Genomic DNA, 16,384 nt, shown 5'->3' with positions numbered 1-16,384 from the left:
TTGTACTTAGATTAGTGGCACTCGCGATTATTATAATTTAGAAACAGTTTACTATTTCATTAATTTACGAACCCAGTGCGGGTTGTAGAATTCGGGACGACTACATTTTGTGGCACGAGACGGAGTCTTCTACCGTCTGCCTTACTAAAGGATGTCGAGTCTTATTTATACCAAATTGGTTCAGTGATTACAGTCTTGTTTTTCTTTAGGCTTTTAATATGCTTTCCTGTATTTAAATTAATTTTTTTGTATTGCAAGGCTTTAAGAATAAAACTAACATGTCTCGGTGGTGAAACTGTGGGTAACACCGTAAACTTAATGTCTAACGACGTCAATAGATTTGATGTGGCTCCCTTGTTTTTACATTATCTATGGATAGCTCCGTTGCAATGTGGAGTTATAACGTTTTTCATTTATATGGAAATGGGAATGGCCTCGTTGTATGGAATGTTGGCCGTTATCGTCGTGTCGCCCTTACAAAGTAAGTGCACCTATTTAAAAATTGTTTGTATTTTTTCACTTTTTTTTCCAAACGAAATCCTGATTGTTGTTGTTTCAGTTCTGCTCAGTTTGGCAACGTCATATTTAAGGGTGAAAGCGGCCGGTAGAACGGACGCAAGAGTAAGGCACATGAATGAGATCATACAAGCTATTCAAGTTATTAAAATGTACGCGTGGGAAAATCCCTTTATTGAAGTCATCAGTGGATTGAGACGGTCAGTATTCTACGAACGGTATAAACATTTGCTGTTTGTTACAGCAAACTAAATTGTTGATATCGTCCTATATGTCATTTTTATGTGTATCTGCATCTGGTGAGCCTTTTTAGTTATGGGACAGTCAGTGCTTATACATTATTATTATCGTTTTTCTTGTGCCACTTTAATGTTGGTATTTTTGTTGTCTTTACAATGTGTAGGTTCCTTTTGTAATGTTGTGTTGTATAAATTCTCAGAAATTTATTTTTGGAAAAAATGCCAAGAGAATTTAATAAATTTCAGGAAAATACAAAAAAATGATGAAGAAAATGCACATCAAACCAATAATTCAGACAATGGAGTATTTGGAAATTAAAAAAAGCCAAGTAGATGTGTTTCTTGGAGGAACCACACTTTAGAGCTCTATGGAGCCAAATTTGACAGTTTTGACGTAAACACTTATACTTTTCTTACATCACATGCCAGCTGTCATAACTGTCAAAACTGTGACTTGAAACTATAAAATTAGAAATAGCTGCTAATTTCAGCAATTATACTGGAACTTGTGTTTAAAGCTCCATGAAGCCATATTTGACATTTAAGGGACGTTAAGGAACATTTTAATACTTTGCTTGCGTTACGTGACCGCTGTCATAACTGTCAAAATTCACTCCCTAGTGATCTGAAAATAAGAGGCCAAATAGATGTGTTTCTATGAGGAACCACTTTTTAAGTACCTATTCTTTACAGCTCCATGGAGCCAAATTTGACAGTTCTGACCTTAAGAAACACTTTTCTTACATCACGTGACAGCTGTCATAACTATCAAAATTCACTTCCCAGTGATCTGAAAGTATAAGATGCCAAATAAACTTGTTTTTTTGAGGAATCATAATTCAAGTACTCTTTACAGTTCCATGGAGCCAAGTTTGACAGTTCTGACCATAAGAAACACTTTTATACTTTTATTACATCACGTGACAGCTGTCATAACTGTCAAGATTCACTGCCCCAGTGATCCAAAAGTATAAGATGCCAAATAAATGTGTTTTTTAGGATCCACACTTTTAGTATTCTTTACAGCTTCATGGAGCCAAATTTGACAGTTCTGACGTTAAGAAACGCTTTTATACTTTTCTTACGTCACGTGACAGCTGTCATAACTGTCAAAATTCACTTCCCAGTGATCTGAAAGTATAAGATGCCAAATAAATGTGTTTTCTTGAGGAACTATAATTTAAGTATTCTTTACAGTTCCATGGAGCCAAATTTAACAGTTCTGACGTTAAGGAACGCTTTTATACTTTTCTTACGTCATGTGACAGCTGTCATAACTGTCAAAATTCACTCCCCAGTGATCTGAAAGTATAAGATGCCAAATAAATGTGTTTTCTTGAGGAACTAAAATTTAAGTATTCTTTACAGTTTCATGGAGCCAAATTTGACAGTTCTGACGTCAAGGAACGCTTTTATACTTTTCTTACGTCACGTGACAGCTGTCATAACTGGCGAAACCCCTTTCACTAGTGACTTGAAACTGTAAAATTAGAAATAGTTGCTAATTTCAGGAATTATACTGGAACTTGTGATATTTAAAACTCCACGGAGCCAAATTTGATAGTTGGGACGTTAAGGAACACTTTAATACTTTGATTGCGTCACGTGACAGCTGTCATAACTGTCAAAATTAACTCCCCAGTGATCTGAAAGTATAAGATGCCAAATAAATGTGTTTCTTTGAGGAACCACATTTTGAGTATTTTTTACAGTTCCATGAAGTCAAATTTGACAGTTCTGACGTTAAGGAACGCTTTATACTTTTGTTATATCACGTGACAGCTGTCATAACTGTCAAAACTCACTCACCAGTGATCTGAAATCTGAAACAAAAACTTTGAAGCTGTAGCACATTACTATTTGTCAAGTAAAACCTGTTTCTGACTGAAACCAGACCACAAAAGCTCCAAGACTAATTTTTTTCTAATTTTTGTCAGAAACCCCAAAAAAACTGGCTGACATTCATTTAGAAGCATTAGCGAGGGAAACACTTAAGCGGACAAGAGAAAACAACCAAGCTGGAAACTTTTACCAACTTTGTTGGAAAATTGAACAGTTTGTTTATGATAAAGTGACACCATCCTCAATTTTAATGGATACTGAAATTGCGTTTAACAATGATGTACTTTACTCTACTTAAAATCACTCACCATTGCACAATTAAAGTTAAACTAGAGATATGTAGAAAAAAAAACCTTCCTGACTGAGAGGACTGTGACTGGAAGATCTTAGTGAATGGTTTTCTGGTCACTTTTATTGTTTGACTTATAGGAACTATAAGCTGACAAGACTCCCCTGTGGCTATTGTTTGCAGATCATGCGAGAGGTCATTGAAATTACTAAATTTTGCTACCTTTTTACGAAACAATAGCATTTTTGCCTTAGGCGAAACATTGAAATTGTGAAGAATCACCTTCTTGTATACAATTATGTAAAATGTCACAAAGCACAACAAGTGACAGATTTTAGTCACCACTTCTAAAATACACTTCATTTAATACAAATTTAACCAAATCGTTCTTATAAATGAAATGAATGAAAGAACATTAAAAATCCTATATTACGCAAACTTTGAATCTGTGCTCAAGTATGGGATAATATTTTGGGGTTCTAATGCTTAATGGAAAAAATTTTTCTTTTACAAAAATAGAATAGTCAAGAAAATGGGATACAGGGAGAGCTGCAGGGGGGTTTTCAAAGCTAATGGCATTCTGACGGTGTGGGGACTATATATTTATGAATGTATAGTTTTCTTTTTCAAAAACAAAAGTATGTTTGATCTGGAGGTACATCATAGTTATAACACTCGAAGCGTAAATGTAAATTATCCGATACACAGATTAACTATAACCGAAAAAAATCCATATTATGCCTGTTTGAAGCTTTTTAATACATTACAAAATGATTTAAAATTAGAGAGAAATGAGAAACTTTTTAAAAGAAAGGTAAAACAGATGTTAATTAATTTAGAGCCATATTGTATATCAGGGATTATGTAAGAGACTATTAGGTGTACGCTCATCTTAAAATGACGCTGTTTCTTTTTGTGTTTTCATGTATGTTTTTTGTAGTTACAGGAAATGTATTGTGACCATAATTAGAAATAAAGAAGACTAACTATAATTGTAATGATTTGTAGCCAAGAACTAAAGATGCTAATCCTAACGTCTTACATCCGTGGAATAACGATGTCGTTTATAATGATGACTGCTCGAAGCGGGATTTTCCTGACAATCCTAAGTTACGTTCTTTTGGGAAACGACATTACAGCTGAAAAAGTATTCGTTATTGGTGGTTACTATCTCATAGTTAGGACTAGTTGTACTGTATATTTTCCACTGGGGCTTAACGCTGTAAGTCGGAATTATTAACTGGGTTTAGTTATGAATATATTTATTGTACTTTTGTTAGGTAGCTGAGGCTCGAGTGTCAATCAACAGAATACAAAATTTTATGCTGACTGAAGAAGCGGATATCGGGGATCGTAGTGTTTTAGACCCTAACTATGAAACGGTTGCGTTGCGTACAAGAAAAGAGAGAGGGGATTATACAACTTCAATATTGAAAACCAGTCCCGATTCTAAAAAAACCGTTTTACACAATGTGGATTCTGATCTCAAACAGGCTGCCCAGTCTTTAGCTACAAATTCAGACGCAGAAGATAAGGGTCGTATAGTAATTTTTAGAGGAATTGCAAAATATGGTAATGTGGTTAAAGGATTTATAGTCTCTGTTCAGTGACTTCTGACTGTTGCGTCATATCCGTCACGTTTTATAACATCATACTATCAGCTATTGTCAGTTTAAAATCGTTATTAAAATCGAACTAGCAAAATGGTGTAAAAAAACGGTATATAAACTTTGATTGGTTGGTCATATACCTTCTTCTTCTGCAGGGTTTAAACTTAAACGTTCCAGAAATTGATTTAAATTACCAGAGCCCTCTAGGGCCATTTTGAAAGTGCCAGAGGCCTCTAAATGCTACTCACAACCTTCGAAAAAGTGTCAGAAGCTTCTACAAGCGTCTTAAACCTTCCCAGAGTTGTTTTAAATTGTCAGAGGCCTCTAAAACCATTTTGAAAGTTCCATAGACTTCTAAATGCTATTGAGAACCTACGAAAAAACTTGAAACGAACTTGTTTTAAATTGTCAGAGAGTTCAGAGACCTCTACAAGTGTCTTAAACCTTTCAAGAATTGTTTGAAATTGCCAATGTCAGTACCAGAGGCCTCTACAACTGTTTTTAAGCTTTCAAGAATTGTTTTAAACTGTTAAAAGCTTCTAGATCCATTAAGAAGATGCCAGTAGCCTCTGAATACTACTGACAACCTTCTAAAAAGTGCCAGAGGCCTCTACAAAGTGTTTTAAACCTTTCAACAATTGTTTCAAATTGACAAATGCCTCTAGAATCATTTTGGAAGCGCCAGAGCTCTCTAAATAATACTAAAAACCTTCTAGAAATAAGCAGAAGCTTCTACAACTGTCTTAAACCTTCTCAGAGTTGTTTTAAATTATTAAAAGCTTCTAGATCCATTAAGAAAATGCCAGTGGTCTCGAAATACTACTGACAACCTTCTAAAAAGTGCCAGAGGCCTCTACAAAGTGTTTTAAACCTTTCAACAATTGTTTCAAATTGACAAATGCCTCTAGAATCATTTTGGAAGCGCCAGAGCTCTCTAAATAATACTAAAAACCTTCTAGAAATAAGCAGAAGCTTCTACAACTGTCTTAGACCTTCTCAGAGTTGTTTTAAATTGTTAAAAGCTTCTAGATCCATTAAGAAGATGCCAGTGGCCTCTGAATACTACTGACAACCTTCTAAAGACAAGTGTTCTAAACCTTCTAAGAATTGTTTTAAATTATCAGATGTCTCTAGAACCATTTTGGAAGATCCAGAGCTCTCTAAATAATACTCAAAACCTTCTAGAAATAAGCAGAAGCTTCTACAACTGTCTTAGACCTTCTCAGAGTTGTTTTAAATTGTTAAAAGCTTCTAGATCCATTAAGAAAATGCCAGTGGTCTCTAAATACTACTGACAACCTTTTAAAAAGTGCCAGAGGCCTCTACAACTGTTTTTAAGCTTTCAAGAATTGTTTTAAACTGTTAAAAGCTTCTAGATCCATTATGAAGATGACAGTGGCCTCTAAATACTACTGACAACCTTCTAAAAAGTGCCAGAGGCCTCTACAAAGTGTCTTAAACCTTCCAAGAATTGTTTTAAATTTTCAGATGCTTCTAGAACCATTTTGGAAGCGCCAGAGCTCTCTGAATAAGACTCAAAACCTTCTAGATCCATTATGAAGATGACTGTGGCCTCTAAATACTACTGACAACCTTCTAAAAAGTGCCAGAGGCCTCTACAAAGTGTCTTAAATCTTCCATGAATTGTTTTAAATTGTCAGATGCTTCTAGAACCATTTTGGAAGCGCCAGAGCTCTCTAAATAATACTAAAAACCTTCTAGAAATAAGCAGAAGCTTCTACAACTGTCTTAGACCTTCTCAGAGTTGTTTTAAATTGTTAAAAGCTTCTAGATCCATTAAGAAAATGCCAGTGGTCTCTAAATACTACTGACAACCTTTTAAAAAGTACCAGAGGCCTCTACAACTGTTTTTAAGCTTTCAAGAATTGTTTTAAACTGTTAAAAGCTTCTAGATCCATTATGAAGATGACAGTGACCTCTAAATACTACTGACAACCATCTAAAAAGTGCCAGAGGCCTCTACAAAGTGTCTTAAACCTTCCAAGAACTATCCTTTCAACAATTGTTTCAAATTGTCAAATGCCTCTAGAACCATTTTGGAAGCGCCAGAGCTCTCTAAATAAGACTCAAAACCTTCTAGAAATAAGCAGAGGCTTCTAAAACTGTCTTAAACCTTCCAAGAATTATTTTAAATTGTTAAAGGCTTCTAGATCTATTAAGAAAATGCCAGTGGCTTCTAAATACTACTGACAACCTTCTAAAAAGTGCCAGAGGCCTCTACAAAGTGTCTTAAACCTTCCAAGAATTGTTTTAAATTGTCAAATGCGTCTAGAACCATTTTGGAAGCGCCAGAGCTCTCTAAATAAGACTCAAAACCTTCTAGAAATAAGCAGAGGCGTCTACAAAGTGTTTTAAACCTTCCAAGAATTGTTTTAAATTGTCAAATTCGTCTAGAACCATTTTTCAGGCACCAGAGCTCTCTAAATAAGACTCAAAACCTTCTAGAAATAAGCAGAGGCCTCTACAAAGTGTCTTGAACCTTCCAAGAATTGTTTTAAATTGTCAAATGCGTCTAGAACCATTTTGGAAGCGCCAGAGCTCTCTAAATGACTGTTTGTCATTTCCTTCCTTTCGTACTTCTAAGAATTGTTTAATTGTTGGTATACCTATAAACTTTCATTGGTTGGTCATATACTAAAAAAATATTGTACTATAACCATTTTGACAATCAACCAATATCACCTTTAATCACCGACATATGTTTTTTGCTGGTGATTGGGACGCAACACTCAGATGTCATTGAACATTGAACAACCTACTAAATGGGATCAACTGGATATTAAGGTGAGAATCTCTGCCTGGATAATGTGAATACGGAAATGACTTCTGGACAGCTTGTGGCGATAGTCGGGTCGGTCGGCTCTGGCAAAACTTGCTTGCTTAACTTGATTTTGGGCGAACTGAAATTGTTCAGTGGAAAGCTTATTGTGACCGGATCGTTGTCTTATGCTTCACAAGAGCCTTGGTTGTTTGCAGGTAAATCTTAATAAGATTTTGTCTGTCAAAAACATAATTTGGTAAACTCGTTCAGGATCCGTAAGGCAAAATATTACTTTCGGAAAAGACTTTGACCCGGAACGTTATTACCAAACAATAAGAGTGTGCGCATTGAGGAGAGACTTTTCTCTACTGCCTTACGGAGATCGTACTATAGTTGGTGAAAGAGGTATTTCTTTAAGCGGAGGCCAGAGGGCCAGAATCAATTTGGCTCGAGCTGTTTATAAAGAGGCCGACATTTATTTGCTTGACGACCCTTTATCGGCCGTTGATATTCAAGTACGTCCCACATTTTCCTCTTTTATTTCCAGTTGAAAATTCGTGACGTAGGTAGGTCAGCAACTATTCGAAGAGTGCATGCTTCGTCACTTAAAAGACAAAGTAGTAGTTCTGGTGACGCACCAGCTGCAATACCTACGCCGGGCTGATTTGATCATTGTCCTTCATGAAGGTTCAATTCAGATACAGGGCACTTATGATGATATTAAAAGTAGCGAGGTGAGCTTGGCGGTTTTGCTGGAAGAAGCAGCAAACATAGCGACTAGCCAGCCGGAACAAGAAAAAGAAACGGAAAAAGTTCTTAAAGCTCTTTCGCATACTAGTACCGCCTTCAATAGCGCTATTGATATCGAAGGAAGAAAAGTAAACAGTTTGGTTACACGAGAATTATTAGTGAATATAGTAACTTAATTTCTAGACTGGTCCTAAGGTTGCGCCGGAAATGCGAACTTTAGGTGCTGTTGCTTTTGGAAACTACACTGAATACTTTCATGCCGGCGGCAATCATTGTACGACAGTTATGATGTTTTTGCTGTTCATTGGTTCACAACTCGTAGCGAGCTTTGGAGACTGGTTCTTATGTTTATGGTAAGAAAGTATAGTTACAACCATCAAATTAGCAGTGATATTTCAAACTGGTTGCAATTTTTTATCTGTTTCAATTTACGTTTATTAGAGCAGGATACAAATGATAATCAAGTGACAGCACCAAAACAAAGTTTGTAGTTTGAACGGAATATTTGAAAATTCACCGTAAATTCAGTTTTTATAAAAACGGACACCCAGTTAATTTCGGGTTTAGAATGAGTATTTTATTATTTAGTATTTAAATTAAAAAAAAAAATTATGGGACACCGCCTTTGAAGTAAGAAAATTGATAGACATTTGGAATAATGTGCTGAGCTGTCAGAATGACATATTTAATAGTACTATAATAATTTATGTCTTAGATTTGGTAGTTTCAATGAAATCTGTTGGAAAACAGCGAAGAATTATGAATTTTGTAATTTTATTTTTAAAAATGTTTACGCTCTCTAGTGGCGAAACCGTACCACTAACCAATTAACTTTTATACGTCAATAGAAAGCTTATTTCATTGGCTATCCATTGACATATAAAAGTTTATACAAAGTGTGGCAAATAAGCTAGTTATTGACGATTGAACTAAAAAAAACTCCAAAAAAAGTCATAAAAAATGAGTCAACTTTGACGCCTTCTGGCGGCCAAACGGTAGCACTAACCAATCGACTTTTATACGTCAATGGAAAGCTCATTTCATTAGCTGTCTATCGACATAAAAAAGTATATACAAAGTGTTACAAATACGCGTGTTATTTACGGTTTAGTGGCAGCACCAGAAACACTTTTTGACTGGTTAAAGGCTAATTTGATTCCGGAAAATAAACTGGAATAAACATTGTTACGTGATCTACTAGGCCTACTACGGATGTAATGCTTGGAAATTTTTTGAAAAACTCTTTTTTTCAAATGACACTTTTCGTACGGTTCAAATTTGCCTGAAACACTGCCACTATCCTAATGGTTTTTGAGCGTTAGGTTGGCCAGTTAGTGCAAGCGAAAATCGACTTAATGAGTAGTTAACCACACCAAAAACCATCAAAATATACAGTGCGTTTTTTTTAACGCGCAACATAGGATTTTACGTGTTAAATTTTTCAGCCCATGTTAGACCATGTTATTTTGGAACTACAAGTATAAAACTTGACGGGTGTGTCTTTAGTACCCTGAAGCTTAAGTAAGTCTACCAATTTGGTCTAAAAAGTGATTTAAAACTGGCAAAAAATCATTTTTTTTCGAAAAGATTTTATCCTTTCATACTCCCTGTATGCATTGTTGTTCCTTGTTGTTTTTGATACTGGCAGGGCAGGTAGCAGGTAAAGTGACTTATTTTGACTGCATCACGACCCGACATCTTTTGAACGTCAAAAGGGCATTTTATGTTTGTTTGGAATATACTGTTTGGCTTCAAACGGAGGTCAATTTGAACAATTCACTTATAAAAATACTTCTTTTGTTCTTAACTTTTTTGATATAAAGTTAATGATCACCCTGTTTTACTTTCTACGCCAAATTTTACCTGCTACCTGCCGTGCCAGTATCAAAAACAACAAAGAACAACAATGCATACAGGGAGTATGAAACGATAAAACCTTTTCGAAAAAAGATGATTTTTTGCAAGTTTTTTAACACTTTTTAGGCCGAATTGGTAAATTTACTTAAGCTTCAGGGTACGAAATAGCCGCTCGTCAAGTTTTATACTTGTAGAGCTCGAATCAGATGAGAAAAGGCCACCGCATCATCAATGACGCAGTTTTTAAAACTATTTCTTTCTCCTTCTACAGTTGCCGTCGCATTAGATATAATCAGAGGCGTCCTATTAAAATATTCCCGAAAATATATTGTTAAGCGGTCAAAAAGCCACTTGGCAACGTAGTACGGTTTTTACTTGGACACAATTAAAACAGATGCGGCAGCGGCCAGGTACATTTGGACCTTTTTATATGCTTTTACTAGCCGGCACTCTAAACGGTGTTGCCAAGTTTAAAAAAATGTAGTGGCGGACAGGGAGACTTAGGGGGTTAGGTTAGGTTCCGTTTTAGTCTGGTGTTTTGGTTGTATTGTTGATGGTCGCAGTTGAAGTTCACATAGTGTTATGAATAAAAAACGTTATTTTGTCAAAATGTCTTTCAAAAAGGTTGGAAAGAAAGGTGTTATCATATACAGCCAAGGCCGTGAAATCGTCAGTAACGTCTTACAATTTATGAAGAAAGAAGCAGAAGGAGTTTCCATTCCTTTGAAAAACTTGTTGTCTTTTATTTTCTTTATTAAAAACGACGAAAATGTTTCATTTTACTGATAAAATAATAGCACGCCACTGACTGGCTGCAACAACTTGGAAAGTAACGAGAGCAGCAATATTTAAAGCGAGACGTACAGAGATCGTGACATCATCGTTTGATGACGCCTGTGGCCTTTTCTTAGCTGATTCGAGCTCTAGTTCCAAAATAACATGGTCTAACATGGGCTTAAAAATTTAACACGTGAAATCCTATGTTGCGCGTTAAAAAAAACGCACTGTATATTACAGAACCGGAGTTATGAATTTTCAAAAATACTCCTGGCATCTAAGACTGTTTTAGGCGTTAAGACATACCGTCACATTTTTGTCATTTCCGGTCCTTTTACAATATATTTTCTGACCAAACTTTTTACGCATATAGTACAGGCCTAAGGGTAGTTCCACACCAAAAACCATCAAAATATATATTACAGAACCGGAGTTATGAATTTTCAAAAATACTCCTGGCATCTAAGACCGTTTTAGGCGTTAAGACATACAGTCACATTTTTGCCAATTCCTGCCCTTATACAATATATTTTCTAACCAAACTTTTTACGCATATAGTACAGGTCTAAGGGTAGTTCCACACCAAAAACCATGAAAATATATATTACAGAACCGGAGTTATGAATTTTCAAAAATACTCCTGGCATCTAAGACCGTTTTAGGCGTTAAGACATACAGTCACATTTTTGTCATTTCCGGTCCTTATACAATATATTTTCTGACTAAACTTTTTACGCATATAGTACAGGCCTAAGGGTAGTTCCACGCCAAAAACCATGAAAATATATATTACAGAACCGGAGTTATGAATTTTCAAAAATACTCCTGGCATCTAAGACCGTTTTAGGCGTTAAGACATACAGTCACATTTTTGTCATTTCCGGTCCTTATACAATATATTTTCTGACCAAACTTTTTACGCATATAGTACAGGCCTAAGGGTAGTTCCACACCAAAAACCATCAAAATCTATATTACAGAACCGGAGTTATGAATTTTCAAAAATACTCCTGGCAACTAAGACCGTTTTAGGCGTTAAGACATACAGTCACATTTTTGCCAATTCCTGCCCTTATACAATATATTTTATAACCAAACTTTTTACGCATATAGTACAGGCCTAAGGGTAGTTCCACACCAAAAACCATCAAAATGTATATTACTGTATTTCTACAGTTTTGCTACGGCCTTAAATTTGACAATCACTGTGTAGGTTTGTGCCAAATATCGGGGCCGTACCTGCCCGATTAAAAAAAAAAGATACTCAAAGAAGTTAGAGTGGTAACAGTCAAAGAAAATATTTAGTTAGGTTTGGAGTCCTCTGGCGGCCACACCAAGCAACTATCAACACAGGCGGCCATATTTTTGGAAAGCCCATTTTATTTTCTATTCATTGACATATAAAAGTCTATACAAAATGTTGCAAATAAACGAGTTATTTCACAATAAAGACAGTTTTGATTGAATTTGACAGCTACTACTTTAATTTTCAATAACTCGGTTATTTTGACAGTTATTGTTTTTAAATAAGTGACCTAATACAAACTTGGCTTAATTTTGAACAGAGAATCAGATAAAATAGTAAGAATAGGGAGTGTTCAATTTGAAAAACTAGACTTTCTGTCCTTTTTAGAACTGATTTTTTGTGCCCATTTTTTAACCACCCTGTATCATACATTTTGACGTTTTTCTGCACCCACTCTTAGAACAAACCTTGCTTAACACAACAAAACACAAAAACCAAGAAAACAACGTTTTCTGATGTGTGTATTTAAATTAAAATCAAATTTCACATAAAATATCTCAGAAAAGACATTAATGCACGAAATATGTCTAAAATTTGACATATGGAATCCAAAAACGCCAAACTATACAGCGTGTCCCGATTAAAATAAGCAACCGGTTAAATCGTTGCAGGCATATTTCCTGATTTTCACTTTTCTTAATTAAAAAAGGTTTTTTAGACTCTCCAGTTGTGCTAATTCAGGAAGTTATTGGGAATTATTAGAAATTACTGGGCATTACAAGGAATTAGTGCCACTAGTAAGTTTTTTTTTCTGTAATCCTTGGATAGGGTCAATTTAGAAGAGTTAAGAATTCATGGCGGAGCCGAGGTTTTGGGTTTCTGGAACAGCTTAGACAGGGATTTGTGCATCGAAATCTACACCGCAATCATGGTGGCCACTATCGTGATTGTTCTAATTAGAAGCTTGTATTTCTTTTCGGTTTGCATGAGAGCCTCGTACAGGTAACTATATGGTAAAACGCTAGAAAACTCTTAATTCAGCATGTTTTAAACCTTTCAGACTGCACAATCGGATGTTTGAAAGCGTTGTAAAAGCCGCAATGACTTTTTTCCATCAGAATACTTCCGGTCGAATTTTGAATCGTTTTTCAAAGGACTTGGGACAAGTCGATGAACTGTTACCTGGAGCTTTTATTGACACTATGCAGGTAATCGCTCTCGTTAATTCTGGCAAGTTAACGTCAATCAAGCTAATCTTCAGATTATCCTAAATTTGGTGGGAGCGATTTGCGTTGTCTGCTCCGTCAACTTATGGTTCTTAATTCCAGTCGCCGTAATGATTATAATTTTTTATTTTTTGAGGCGATTTTACTTAAAAACCAGCAGAAGCGTCAAACGTCTTGAAGGAATTGGTAATGTACAGGGTGATTGGTTACATTTGCTCTTATCCCTTATCTCTTGAAATATTGACTTTTTCAAAAATGTCAAATACGAAAGTTATAGTCCACGACCTGTAGGTTTTGCAGGGTTTACTTTTTTTTTAAACGCTATATGACACAAAATTTGCAATGTTTTCCATATTTAATGTTATATACCTAACTTCAACACTTTTCAAAATAATTAGGATTTTTCGAAAACTATTATTTATAAATTGCTTCAATTTTTCGGTAACGAGATATTTCTACTATATATGTTATAATGGGTGGTCAAAAGACAATTTCAAGGGCTACAAATTGATATATTGAACCACCCTGTAACTGTCAAAATAACAGAGTTGTGGACTGTCAAAGTGAAAACTGTCAAATTCAAACTTTACAGCAATCAATTCAGATTTAACAGTAAACAACTCAGTTATTCGACATTTTAGGTTAAAACGCTATACAGGGTGGTCAAAAGGGAATTTCAAGGGCTACAAATTGGTATATTGAACCACCTTGAAACTGTCAAAATAACAGAGTTATGGGCTGTCAAATTCAAACTTTACAGCAAACAACTCAGATTTAACAGTAAATAACTCAGTTATTCGGCATTTTAGGTAAAAACGCTATATAGGGTGGTCAAAAGAGAATTTCAAGGGCTCGAAATTGCTATATTGAACCACCCTGTAATTGTCAAAATAACCGAGTTATTGACAATACTATGAAGTAGTTTACAGGGTGATTCATTGAATTTTTAACATCTTTGTAACTGGTTTAATTTTCATTTTATCAAAAAATTACCAACTATGAATCTTGTAGATATTTGCGTCCTAATAATCCGTCAGTATACAGGGTGTTCCAAATTTGAGCACCAAACCAAACTTTTAATTTTTCAAATGGGATGACCAATTTTTTATTTGATTTTTGGAATCTACGTCAAATTCTAGGCCTGGTTGATGTAAAAGGTTTGTATCGATATTTAATTGTTTTTGCTCTAGCCGTCTTACTTTGACCACCCCCCTCAAAAGGCGAAATTTCCAATTTGAGCGAAATTTTGGTGCACTTTTCCAGAAAATCGTCCATAACTCTTATTTGAGACACCCTGTATAAAACCACCTGATAACAAAAAGAAAGCTAATGAATGGGGCTATCACGTGACGTTGAGCAGGCACGGCTAAGTTGCCCCATTTAGCCGCTAGAGGGCGTCAAAGTTGACGATCAATATCTCAGGAACGTTTCAGGTTAGAGGTCTGAAATTTTTTCCACAACCACCTAGATGGGATGCAACTTTTACCTTCTATACATTTTTTTGGTATCATGCACCGTTTGACCTTGAAAAATTAAAAACTAGAATTGTCAAGAAATTTCAAGGGAGACCTTCTGATTTTTTTTCAGAAAATTTTTTATTTTCAAAACTAATCTCAACTGCCTAAATACCTTCAGGTTAATAGTACAAAAATGACGTAAAGTGTCATTTGTCAAAATGTGATTTTGCAAGGGTGCTACGCTCTAAAAAGGGTCAAAATTGACATAAATTGACATCTCCGAAACGGTGCCAGTTAGAGTGAAATGGACGTTAGATTTGTGTTTCCCAGGTTGAAATTAGTTAAAAAGTCACTTTAATTGAGCAAAATCCAAAATGGTTGCCGTTAGTATAGTAGGCCCAAAAAATCCTTAATTTAGACTAAATTTTCGTGCACTTTTCCAAAAAATCGTCCATAACTCGCTTATTTGAAACACCCTGTACAGGGTGCTGCATTTTCGATGGTTTTACGGGGTACAGAGAAAACGGTAATAGAAAGAAAAAAAGTAGCATACTGATCTCTTTTTCTGAAACTTCTTTTGTTTCAAAGATACGGGGGGCTTTTGAAAAATGGTCATTTTGGAACCTCCTCTGTATTTCATTTGCTATTAAAGTTATCAAAAAAGGAAAAACGTTTTCCGATAGAAGTTTTGACGTAGAATCCAATGAAGTAGTCAGTTTTTTTCTATTACGTTTAGTTTCTGATATGTGACAGTAAGTTATATTTCTTTAAATGGAACACCCTATATATTTTTAGTTCATTTAATTCCGTTGATTTTTACTTTTTCAACGATGTATTAAAACATATAAGTTTGTAAACGTTAATCTTGGTAATTAGAAAAAAAGCGTTTCCTTAACAAAAAAGTGCTAAATAATATGTATAAAAATTCCCACAGTCGAAACAAAATTTGGCTATGTTCATATTAACATGTTACATGTCGTTTATAAACAGTTTTTTCAACTTCCATCTTAAAAATAGTAGAAAATAGAAATGGCCACTTTTCTTATTAAAGTGACGGTAGAACTGTTTGTAACTAATAAAATTTATTAAAAATATTTAATTTTCTGATGTGTTAGTTTATATGATTTCCAATTTTGTTTGTTATTTTAGATATTGGCCTTTTTTTAGCTTAGCAAAGGTCTTTTTTTAAAATAACAGGATTAACCTCTACAAACTTATATGTTGTAATACACCGTTGAAAAGGTAAAAATCAACAGAATTAAATGACGTAAAAATATATAGGATGTTCCATTTAAAAAAATGTAACTTACTGTCATATGTCAGAAACTAAACGGAATAGAAAAAAACTGACTACGCCATTGGATTATACATGAAAACTTCTACCGGGAACCGTTCTTCCTTTTTTGATAACTTTAAGAGCAACTGAAATACTGAAGAGGTTCAAAAATTACCAATTTTCGAAAACCCCCCGTATCTTTGAAACAAAAGAAGTTTGCGCCGCCCACTTTTCGCCAGTCATTTCAGCTCAGAAAAAGAGATCAGAACACGTATGCTACTTTTTTTCTATCTATTGCCGTTTTCTCTGTACCCCGTAAAACCATCGAAAATACAGCACCCTGTACAAAACCACCATATAACAAAAGAAAGCTAATGAATAGGGCTATCACGTGACGGTGAGCGGGCACGTCTAAGTTGCCCCATTTAGCCGCTAGAGGGCGTCAAAGTGGACTCTCGTTTTTTGCCATTTTTGCTCAACATCTCAGGAACGTTTCAGGTTAGAGGTGTGAAATTTT

At 35.1% G+C, this 16,384-nt stretch overlaps 1 protein-coding gene across 6 annotated transcripts in view; it reads left to right on the top strand.

Annotated features, from left to right (window-relative positions):
* LOC145724671 (ATP-binding cassette sub-family C member 4-like) overlaps nt 1-16,384 on the top strand; it is a 28,511-nt gene that overhangs the window by 1,165 nt on the left and 10,962 nt on the right. For 5 of the 6 annotated variants that reach the window (XM_081973048.1, XM_081973045.1, XM_081973049.1 and 2 more), the window contains exons 5-15: nt 259-481; nt 560-716; nt 3,895-4,108; nt 4,167-4,458; nt 7,302-7,493; nt 7,549-7,793; nt 7,845-8,156; nt 8,212-8,381; nt 12,737-12,910; nt 12,969-13,116; nt 13,170-13,320. In XM_081973048.1, the coding sequence (XP_081829174.1) occupies nt 259-481; nt 560-716; nt 3,895-4,108; nt 4,167-4,458; nt 7,302-7,493; nt 7,549-7,793; nt 7,845-8,156; nt 8,212-8,381; nt 12,737-12,910; nt 12,969-13,116; nt 13,170-13,320 (2,278 nt within the window). Of the gene's footprint in view, nt 1-258; nt 482-559; nt 717-3,894; nt 4,109-4,166; nt 4,464-7,301; nt 7,494-7,548; nt 7,794-7,844; nt 8,157-8,211; nt 8,382-12,736; nt 12,911-12,968; nt 13,117-13,169; nt 13,321-16,384 lie in introns of all 6 variants that reach the window. The other variant, XM_081973046.1, reaches the window with a different exon arrangement.

This window comes from Ips typographus, linkage group LG2 (assembly GCF_016097725.1).
Source record: "Ips typographus isolate SLU linkage group LG2, UJ_Ityp_2.0, whole genome shotgun sequence".
Taxonomy (NCBI): Eukaryota; Metazoa; Arthropoda; class Insecta; order Coleoptera; family Curculionidae; genus Ips; species Ips typographus.
This window is presented reverse-complemented; position numbering and strand designations above follow the sequence as displayed.